Source organism: Augochlora pura, chromosome 4 (assembly GCF_028453695.1).
Source record: "Augochlora pura isolate Apur16 chromosome 4, APUR_v2.2.1, whole genome shotgun sequence".
Classification (NCBI taxonomy): domain Eukaryota; kingdom Metazoa; phylum Arthropoda; class Insecta; order Hymenoptera; family Halictidae; genus Augochlora; species Augochlora pura.
In genome coordinates this window covers 13,096,258-13,107,674 of record NC_135775.1, presented here as the reverse complement: position 1 = coordinate 13,107,674, position 11,417 = coordinate 13,096,258, and the positions used below count along the sequence as shown (strand labels likewise).

Genomic DNA, 11,417 nt, shown 5'->3' with positions numbered 1-11,417 from the left:
GTGTCAACGGTAGCGCCGCTCCACGACCGAACTCGATGAACCACAGCTCGTCCCTCAACTCGCTTTCTCACTTCTTTTCGTTCATGTCTTTATTGAGATAGTGTAGCACGTAGTGGAGCACCAGATCATAGCAATACTTGTATTCGGTCTGGACAATCAAAAGGAAAACAATTAGCAGTGATTACGTTTGTGCGACGTGTAGTCGCTCAAGGTGACAAAGTTGGCTAGACAAAAGCATACGGGTTGCTTTTTGATATTTACGGGAATAACTTGCCTAATATCTAGACTGCGGATTTTATAGTTTTGTGACAAAAATGTGCACGTGCAATTCAAAGCAGCAGACAGATTGAACGATTTTGAAAATATTCATATAAAATTCTCAAAATATTGAAATCATTAAACCTTACACTTTTTTTATAGTAATATATATAATATATGTATAATTTTTATTCTGTACAAAGATTCGTAATCTATTAATGACTAATCATCACTTCAATTTCACTATGTCAGCTAATTCATCGTTCCAGTTAAAGAAGACCACCTTAACATCTTTTTCTTAACTATATATCCGGACATGTATAATTACAGGACTTTGAAATGATCTTGATTTTCAAAATTTAACGAACAGTAATCAAACGTATTTTTATAAAATTACTACTTCCGCAATTTTCTGTAAACTCCACTCCGAAGAGTGGATATGAAGAAGTTATCGCGGATGAACGGCAAGAGGATAAAAGCTGTTCGTGTGTACCATGTTCTCCACCAGCTGAGGTCTGTGCCTACGCACAGTTTTCACTGCTTGAAAGATGTCCACTTCCCCGTGCTGGATTACTTGTTCTATACAAGCATTCGCGGCGCAATAAACGCCGCAACGACTTCTTCCATCAGGGGAGACCACTGCCACTGGACCGTAATCTGTTCGTTGTCTCCACCTTTCGACCATGTTCATCAGCTCCACCAGGCTGTTCGTCGATGTTGGAACTTTGTGACCCATCGGCCAACAGGTCAGCTGAAACAGCTGAACCGTCTTCGGTGGAGCTTTAACGCCGGCCATAAGTTCCGTCAGCGACACAATTTTCTTGTTTATCCTGAAGATCTATAATAAAAATTCAAACGTTAAAACGAAATCGTTAATGGAAAAAAGAAATTCGATCGTTAAAAAATGACGTAGTACTATAAAATCTTATGAATCTATTTTGTGCCGAGACTAATCGTTTCTATCAATTACAAATCGAAATTTCATTATATATCATCAATTATATATTAATATATCATTTCATCAATAATCAGACAGTGGATATAGAGCGTATGTGACAAACACATTGGGATCAATATGCAAAATAGCAGATACATTTAAACAATTCGGAAATATTATTGTATTACTGTTAACTTATCGAAATTATTAAAAAATAGCTATGTAGTTTATGTATTTTCGAATCAATAAAAACAATTTTTACTTTGCACGAAGTTCAGTAGTTTAATGAAAATCATTATGAATATACGAATCAGAGAATTGAGATTTCAACAGCTTATATTAGTTTAAAAACAGTTGAGCCCTTGCAACTTTGTGATTGAGTAATATTATTAACCGAATGAAAACATAACTCTTTCCACTATAATATTTTTCACAGGTACGTCAACCAATACTTGTTCCTCGCTAGTAAATTTTCACGCGAAACAGATCATTTATACAGAGTGGTACTAAGTAATAAATTTGGTACAACATGCTTTAATTCGGGGCTACGTTTTCAAGAAAATCGACTTTAACGCTTTACCGACCGGCAGTCTATAAATCGATTATTATGGTAACCAATAATTTAATATCAATTATTAAGATAAACATGCTAGATTGTATTGCCGTAAGCTTTAATATTACTATATAATTTTCTAAATATTACACATCTCTCGCGGTTAATAAAATAAATAAAATCAAAATAGAAACGAAAATTTAACATCAAGCTAAATTTTGACTACCGGTCGGTAAGGTGTTAAAGTTTGTTCATCTTTGTAAAGGATTTCCATTTTTCTACAGCAGTTGCCTTCGTACGTAGATTTTCACGTAAAATCACCCTCTGCTTGGACGCACTATGCATTCCGATCCACCCTATATTTGATTTGTCCCAACCTTTATATCAATGTTTAGATATTGGCGATAAAAAGTTACTGTAGGAACTTGGTAAAAAGGAGGGAATCTTACAAGGGAATCGAACCAAAGACCACCATTTCGACTTAAAAGACGGGACTAGCATCGGCATTTGGTAGATCAAGTTTCAAATCTTTATAACGAGTTTGACACGGTATTATAGAGCAAGGAGTTAACAATAGTTCGGTGCAGAATTGAGGCGGTAGAATACAAGAATATATCAATGAGAGTACACAAAAGTTCCTTCAAACGCTTCTGTTCTTATGTGCTTGCCTCTGATTAATGTATAAAAGGGACGAGATGCTCCATTTCGCGATAGCTTGTGAAATAAACATGAGAATCAAGGAATGGGGGCAGTTCAGAACCAAACGACTCTTACCCAGGTCTTGATGTTCGTGTAGTGATTGTGACTGATGTGATCAATGGTGAATACGGGACCGTATTTCTTCGAATGTTTCCCTTCGGGCCAAAAACTTGGGAAATTCGTGGATCCAGGTGGTGGTACGCACAAAACCACTACAGCTGCACACTCGTAGTCGTAAACCAAGGACCAGAACTCGCCACACGTGTGTCGAAGTGGCCATTCCGTGACGATGTACTCTCTTGGCTTCGTGTAGCCCTGTTCGAAACGTACTTTTAGCGACGGGATGAACAGGTTTTTAGGGAAACCATAAAACGCGAATACCAGCCAAATAGAACGATACGTGAGGCAAAAGAGCTCCGCTAGTAGACATTATAACATGTTGATTCCCGAATACCGAATACAAAGGGTTTATAGCTTCGTCATCGATATTTCGTTTTCTGTTGCATGCATCTTCTAGCAATTTTTTTGGGAGGGAACATTGTTTAACGTTGTTTATTGAATTTTTTAGATAGGCATTGAAAATTTATATAGCGCGAAACCAGAAAATGTTAATATCGAGACGTAAATTAACGAAGATTTCACGAATTAATCCTCGAACGGCGTATATTCTGGCAATCAATCGTGGCGGACTGAGGCTCCAATTCGAACCATAAGACGAATATAATTCACTTTACTGCTCTGTAGTGGAAACGCGTGAGGGAGGTAACTGAAGGGATAATGTTCCACTATTTATAAACATTGGTTCGAATGGACTCTGAGCTTGTCTAGCGAGGGTTAAAAAAGAAAATTAATTCGCTTTGATACATGAAGTAAAGATTGATAATTGCAATGCACAATATTTTTGACTACGAAGGAGTGGTAACAGAGCAAGATAATTTTCCTATATTGTTGCTAAAAATTTAATAAGTTTGAAAAATCTGATAAATCTGTATGCAACTGCAAAGTAACATTTGGCTATAAAGTGTGAGTAATGAATGACACACTTACGTCCACGAAGACGGCATTTATATAGTCAGTGTAATTGTTACCCTGGAAACTGGTGAGGTACGGTCGGAAGTTGTCAGCTAAATGGGAAAAATAATAGTTTATCAATGAACATATTATTAAAGTTTCAGAAGAAATGTTACATCTATTCTACTATGCTTGAAAGATATACTGCAAGTACAGCGTATATCGATGTTTTAACTATGATGCTACATTTTCATCTAATATATACAAATAGAAAGATTAGAAAAGCTTACAGATCATACTTGGTGCAACAGTACTGCGAGTTCATTGCAAACAACTGAGTCTCATTATTATCCAATACATATTTCAATTCTCTTCGATCAAACGGCATTTATATAATATTCTTTTGCTATAATATAGCCTTGATAAAAGTATAAAATAAAATAATTTTTCCAAGTGACAATAATAAATGATAGTAAGCATTTAAATAATCCTCCTAATGGTTATATTATATTATTAACACTCTGTAACGAACATTATCATAAAAAGGCCTTCAAAAATTAATTACTGCAACGTAAGAATTGACTTACTAATAGTTATTAGAATAATAATTAATTGATGCAGGGTTTTAGTTATTACGATTCAGCAAATACGGCGGTAATAAATTGATTTAGCTTCCAGTACTATCATGTTACTAAATTTAAACCGGCCGATCAGTAGAGGTTGCAATCTAGGTAAATTATAACGCAGTTAAAATGTTTTAATTGGAAAATGTGATACTGTGATATTATGTACAAGCTGTATAAACAGTATATGTTACGACTACCATGGAGTGATTCTACACCTCTGTATCGGTGGAGATGAATAAAACGATGAATGAAGCGATATTTTCTCATTTTATATTGAATATATATATTCTGTGGAAACATTTATGTTTGCGTTTAAATAAATATTACGTTACTCCAACAATTCCTCGACTAAGGTGATCATTATTGAGAAACAACTGCGAACAAATTCTTTTGCTACAACCTGCACCGGTCTCTCCTACCACACCACGAAATCCGTTAGTGTTAGTATATTTGTAAGATACATTTTATCAAGAGCGTGTCAATGACCATTTTATCGAACCATTTCGATAAGGGCTTTTGGGGCGGGCAAACTTACGTGGTACTATTAGAACGTCCCTGTTCTTCTCTCTGTTGTCGGCCCTGTGGCCTCCGGCGCAATCTCCGATCGTAAAACGCGGCGTTTGCTTACAAATTTGCTGGTATTCCCGCTGATAGTCGTTCATCTTGGTTATTGGATTTTTTACGCTCTTCTGCTTGAGACGTTGGGACAGCTCCGATACCGGGAACCACGATGTCCCACAGACTACGAATTCCTCTAACGTGTCGTACACGAATTTGTACTGTTCCTAGAAGAACGAAATGTGAAAATTGCGTTTCAAGGAAGAATTCTCACGAAATCACAAATCACAGAATCAGCGTTATTTTAAGGACATCGACTTTGAGTCTTGCTTATAAGCGTTAACATTCGAACGGTGGATTTTTTAAATAAAAATAACAGAATGTCTATAAGACCACTTAAAATTTGCTTCAATAATTTTCTTAACATATTTTTTAAGGTATACTTTACGTAGACTTTTCTATAGACTTTCGTGAAACATGTGAAAATCTAAATGAATTATCGGAGGTCATTAACATCATTGAATCGATCCGATTCAATTCCTATTCACGTCTAGCACACTCTCCTTCGTCTCTTGTTCTTTCAATTTAACACACAGGGACAAATTAAGCTGAGAAAAAAAAGGACGAATAGGCATCAATTTCTAATTAAGACAAAACAAGGTACATTCTGCAGATACTTCGACAACGTGCAATGTTTGTCATTTTTTGAAAATTTCTTCGATCAATTGGTAGCAGAAACAAGTGTTCGAGCTGCCATGCGTAATTTACCATATCCTCGATGAGTCCCCGTCTGCTTTGCCGCAACTTCTTCAAGTATCCGAATACGTCGAAAGCGTGCTCCTCCTCGGCCAGTTCCATGTTCGCGTCAATCGCTAGATAGACCCCCGAGCGGCCGCCACCGTCACTTTTTCCAAGAATACATTTGTTAATCGCATGATATTCTCGAATTTCCCGTGAAACATTATCAAACGTTGGCTCTCGAGTATTTTTAAGGGGAATCTTACTTGCAATGGACGACCATCGGGCCAGATTCGTTCTTTCTCGTCGGTCCGACGACAGCTCGGACTCGCCGACGAAATTCCAAAACCGCGTTTCCAAAAGGGCACGTGTGAGAGTGCCATTCTGTGTAATGGAATTGCAACAACGTTCTTTCCTCCGTTACTTCCTGGAATTCAACCGACATTCCTTTCAAGTTGAAAACAATGAAAAACCGTGTTAAATTATAAGGAGAATCAATTATGTTTTTAAAGACGATCCAATTGTTGGACTAAAGAGTATTTCACATACGCTATAGTAAGTAAGCTAATTGTTCCGTTTGTTAATATCGTAACGGAAACTGTCTAATCAGGTGTGTAACGAAAAATGAACAGACTAACAAAAATTGTATATGCGACATTAGGATGGTATCTTCTGCTTTTACACAGTATTTATTACGTGGTTGTGCAGGGAATCGTTATCTTTCAGACCTATAACCTTTCTTTTAATTACATCGCCTAACGTAAACACTGCATAAATTGAATTTAAAACTTTTCGATTAAAATTATTCGCGTTCATAAAAATATCGGTACGGGAAACAGGGTTTCGTGAACTGTATCGGATGCAATGCTATTTGACATGTAATCGACGGCTTTCGTTGATCAAATTTTATTTGATAAACCGATCCTCGTATACCGCAATGTACCAAATTTTCGATTCTACGTGCAGCTTATATTTACACATTTTAATGCAATATTACGCTGTCGTTAATACAAACACGTTGCATCACTGCGCCGCAAGAAATGGTAAATCTGCATTAAACACGTAAACCGTATATTTCTTTTAAATGCAACGCAAATAATAAATGTGAAGGTTAACGCTGCCAGTTAAATCCGAAGGGCCACAGTAGCTCTGCATAATTGCTACGAAACAGCCGCGCATATATCAACAGTATTAACGAAGTGTTTCGCAATGGCGCACCGCGATGGGCTTAAACGTACCAAGAGATGGCGGCTTTATTAACCGATTCAACTAATAAGAAATAATATTCATAAATTAGCGAGAAGAAAAGAATGATAGCACTCTGAGGTATTGCGGAACGGTGTTCCCTGTTTTCATTACAGTACTGGAGGAGTTAATAAAATTAGGTCTTACGTAACGAGTCGTTTGAGTAAATTCATCATGGCTACCCTCCTCTCGAGTGGAACGCGAAACTGTATCGTTTCGTGTTCACCCAGTTTCGAGATGGTGCCGAACTAGCCTGGTTCTCTTCTATAGTTCATTCCGACCAACTTTTTACCGAACTTACGTTCTTTCATTCCGGGGATCCAGTCTTGCTGGAACCTTCCTAGGGGAGTTCGCTCCCAGATTCGAACAACTTTCGAGTTTGCGCGTGTCCCTGCCAGCTGAGCGAGACTTCATTATTTCTGCTGGAAATTATTCGGACTAGTTCCGCGTATTATATACATACATTGTATATATGGCGAAAAAGAGTTGCCATAGAAATATTTTTATAAGTTTAGTAATCGTAAAACAAAAGGTCAGAAGTCAACGATATTGACTGTTTTGGCAGTTGTAGCCTTAAAGACGGTTACAGATGCAAGCTTGCGTGTTAAAACGCGAGTCAATGAATATACCAAGTGAGTACTCTTTAAGACGCAAAGAAACTGGCAACGTATCCTCCAAATCTTGTCAATTCAGTTCCTGCTGAATCACTTCAATAAACAAACGGTATTTTCATTTGCCCATAAACGAATGAGTATCACCTTTATTTCACCCGAAATGTTCGCTATCGTAAAACCTGACGCAACATCACGATTGAATTTTCGTTGCCTTTGAAAATTCAGAGAAAGCGGAACGGTGACATAAAACCCGCAGAAACTCGAGCAGACCGGTTACGTCAGCATTATCAAAATCCGTGACAGTTTGTCGAAAAGGTAATCCATTCGGCATTGTAAATAATTCGTTCCTATTTCCGATTCGCTGGTTGCACGAGTGCTGTCATTTTCAGCGATTTTTCCAGAAAGTCGATGACTGTGGTGGTGGTGGTATCACGCAACGAGAGAGGCACATCTGCTTCCCGGCTCGTCAATTTTTCACGCGACGTACATGAATCCGCGGGAGAACGCTTGGTACAGCGAGAAAAGTATACTCACGTCGTTCTCATTCTTCTTGTAAAGCCTTATCGTCCGTATGTGAAAATTGGCAAGCTCCTCTTCCTTCAGCACGGAGACCCCGATCCCACCGTACTCCTCGTCTTTGTCTTTGCTGGCCGGCCAATATTGGACGCACATCACCTAAAACCGATTCGACCGATGTTCGTTATCGTCCAACAGATGCGAATACCGACTCATTGAACACCTTATATTTCGGAGATTGGTGGAACGTGAATACACAGGAGGATACACGTTCGACCGATTGAAAATCCGTGATATAAAGTCCGTGACATAACGAACAGCCCCCGTGACCGTGATAAAGACGACGAATTATAGGGCGCGACGTTCTCCAGCTTTTGTGCAGCCGAGCATACCATTGCCTCCTGAACCGTTAAACTCTATCCAATGAATTATGAAAATTCCGGGCCCTTCCACCGTTTTTTATCCCTAATACTTTCTACTACGCGCGCTTCAATATTGCAGTCCTTTTAGTCGCGACCGATTCCGCTGGTTGCCAAAAACGAGTCCACCTCTTCCTCGATCCACTTTTTCGCTTCGGCGACCCTTTTTACAGTTACGATCCGAATATTAGAATAGGTAGGGCTAAAAGGTAATAGATTGAAAATAAATTTACTCGAATGTCTAAATACGGCTCACATAGTAATTCGAGAAAATATGTTATTATTATCCGTTTTTATTGGGCTCTCTGACCCATAGATATCAGTGTCCCTTTCAATACTACCAATTTATGAAAGGTTACGTTTGATCAATGGTTGATCTTGTCATTGATACCACGTATAAGTACAAAGGTCTTTCGGTTTGTTATTTTACGTCCCGTTTGAAACAAAGAAATTCTTTTTGTGGTACCTTTCGACTGTTCGTAGTCCCTATGTAACGCTAAAATTCGGATCATACAGCTGGCAGATTATTTGGATTGATCACTTCGCTCCAGTGTCGTCGAGCAGTAACTTATCTTCATACCGAATCGAACCATTTCCATATAGTAGAATGTGAATTCGAATTCGCTGGGAAACAATTTTTTCTGAGAAAGCGATGAAAGTGTCGAAGCTTTGATGCGGTCGGTAGTCGTTAATAGCATCCGGCGACTTTCAAACCTCGTTTACTTTGCTCATCGTCGATTTCACATGCATAAGTCTGCGGTCTTTGGACCAACGACGACCAAGAGTTGCACGACGTTCGCTGCGTCTCACCATAACCCTGATCTTTCATTTATTAAACGCTTATCCGTAACGATGTTCAGCCGCGCGTTAAAATCGAACAGTTATGCTCGACAAAATACGAAGCGTTGTTGCTTTTTACCGTGCGAATAGTTCAATGTCGGTACAGATTGCAATTTTGGTTGCCGTCGTGCAATGCGGTTTGGGGTACCTATGTGCGTTTTCGGTATCAGTTAATTCAGTTAACTCGTGCGCAGTGTTGCCTATGGCATAAATTATTTCCCCGATATTCACGTTTTTTTGCACTCTACGAAATAGAGCAATCTGCAAAATGTTACAATTCTAGCGGTATTTTATAAAGCTGAAAAATAAATCTGCAAAACGAGATATTACACGAATATAGATAAATATTGCCTGCAATCTTTTATTTCTTACCATGCGTTCAAATGACTATGTCTTTTGTCGATAATTTACAAATTTGTATATATTCACGTATATTTCAAATAAATGAATAGTAATAATTTTATTTCACAAACCACAAAGACATTTATATAATGACTACAAATATTTAATTCCAGCCACTCGCATGGTAATAAGAAAGAAGACGCTATGCTAAAAATGTTTACTGTACCTTGTAGAGAAAATCTACAATTTCACTGAGCTATAGTTACTAGTTTTAAGTGAGGAAAGTAAATGTTAAGTTCAGTCCGTAATTAACGATTTACATATAATCTAATTACGAATTGATGATTATTGTCGTTCGTAACCGGACATCCCCTTCGTAAATGAATAAATTAATAAAGAAACGAGGAGATCATTTTTCTTACCCGAATGAAATCAAAAGTCTTCGTGAGCATAACGATGCAGCAAGCTTTCTCCTGCCAGACCATCCGCCAAAATTCCGTGACGGTGGTCTCTGTGGGCCCCTGTGTGACGATGTACGCGTTCGGTTGCAATATACTCTGAAACGCAAAGTCCATATTGATCGAACGCCGGCATGGCATTAAAATAAACTTTTAACAAGCCGTGGAAACGGCTTGCACACTATTTTAGGAGGTGTGATTATAAATTATTCAAATTCTTCGGTCATGGTATCACGTTTTCGAACTCTGATAACACCGTCAACCCTGATCTTGATCCTCCACATGATACCGGCAGAATTCCAAATTAGTTTATTTACGTTTTCTGCTGTTTGTAACTCGAATGCCGTTTACATGGCTATTAATAAAAAAGTTTTATTGCCGCTATTATTTTTCCGCTGAGAAAGAGAGCATCGGACATGGCTCACACCGATTTCAATGAAATGTGACAGAGAAGACTAGGTTCTACACTATATGTAGAACCAGCGTATGTCAAATGTCAGCTATAGATATCGAACGAATTATGAGAATATTAGGTGTAAAACCTCGTAAAAACTGGGTAGACCAGCTGACATATTCGGATAACAAGGAAACGTAACCAACGGCAGTTGTGGTGTAGTACAGTGGACGAGAAGGTTGATTTAGATGGACAAAAATGAAAAAGCAAAATGAGAAACGGTTGCTATTCATTTATAGAAGTACTGTACAGAGTGCCCTAAAATTATAATATTTCCGGGAAACGAGAGGTTCCTGAGGCCCTTTGAAATAACTTTTTCCTTAGCGAAAATGCAATTCCCGGCGTTGTTTACGAGTTTTTAATAAAAAACGCGGACCAATGAGATGTGAGATCAGCTGACGGGAGGTGGCCGAGCCATTGAACGGACGAAATCGAGTTCCGCTCATTGTTCCAGCCGCCTCGCGTCAGCTGATCTCGCCTCTCATTGATCATCGTTTTTCATTAATAACTCGTGAACAAAATCGCGAATTGCATTTTCGCTAAGGAAAAAGTTACTTCAAATGACCTCAGAAACCTCTCATTTCCCGGAGATATAATTTTGGGACGTCCTCTATGATTCAGAAGCAGTAAAATTGTACCCCTTTCCCTATCAGGATAGTGTTCCTACTGGTAAGATGTATTAAGGCAAATTCAAACACTTCTGTGTTAAGTACAAATACATAACAGGGACAACAATATTCACTTGTCCGTTATAATTCTTTCATTTGATATCCTATAATTTTTTTATATCCCCATCTCTGCCCACCATGTGCCTTACAAGGATAGTTAGAAATCTATATTAGCTATTTGGAAATCTAATAGTTATATCCGCAGCTTTCCATGAAACTTTGTAATTTGATTTTCAGTGAGATTTTACCATATCAGCCAGAAGGTGTTATTATATATTAACATTTACAACTTTATTCAAAATTTTATTGAAATCGGTGTAAGTCATGTCTGATTCTCCCCTTGTGGATCAGCGGAGGAGAAAATTGGGTGCGTAACAAATAAGCAAGACGATTCAATACTCACATCGACGTAGGATGCGTTTACGTAATCGGAGTCAGGTTCGCCTTCTATCGTGTCCAAGACTACTCTGTTGTAATCGTC

At 38.2% G+C, this 11,417-nt stretch overlaps 1 protein-coding gene across 1 annotated transcript in view; it reads right to left on the bottom strand.

The window, feature by feature from the left end:
* Window positions 1–13: 13 nt before the first annotated feature.
* Ptp36e (protein tyrosine phosphatase 36E) overlaps window positions 14–11,417 on the bottom strand; it is a 142,425-nt gene continuing 131,021 nt past the window's right edge. Inside the window, exons 5-14 of the mRNA XM_078178446.1 lie at window positions 11,340–11,416; window positions 9,779–9,913; window positions 7,774–7,914; window positions 5,647–5,807; window positions 5,411–5,546; window positions 4,620–4,869; window positions 3,495–3,571; window positions 2,523–2,762; window positions 752–1,096; window positions 14–148 (exon numbers count right to left, since the gene is read on the bottom strand). Coding sequence (XP_078034572.1) covers window positions 68–148; window positions 752–1,096; window positions 2,523–2,762; window positions 3,495–3,571; window positions 4,620–4,869; window positions 5,411–5,546; window positions 5,647–5,807; window positions 7,774–7,914; window positions 9,779–9,913; window positions 11,340–11,416 — 1,643 coding nt within the window. The 3' untranslated portion in view covers window positions 14–67. The remainder of the gene's footprint in view (window positions 149–751; window positions 1,097–2,522; window positions 2,763–3,494; window positions 3,572–4,619; window positions 4,870–5,410; window positions 5,547–5,646; window positions 5,808–7,773; window positions 7,915–9,778; window positions 9,914–11,339; window position 11,417) is intronic.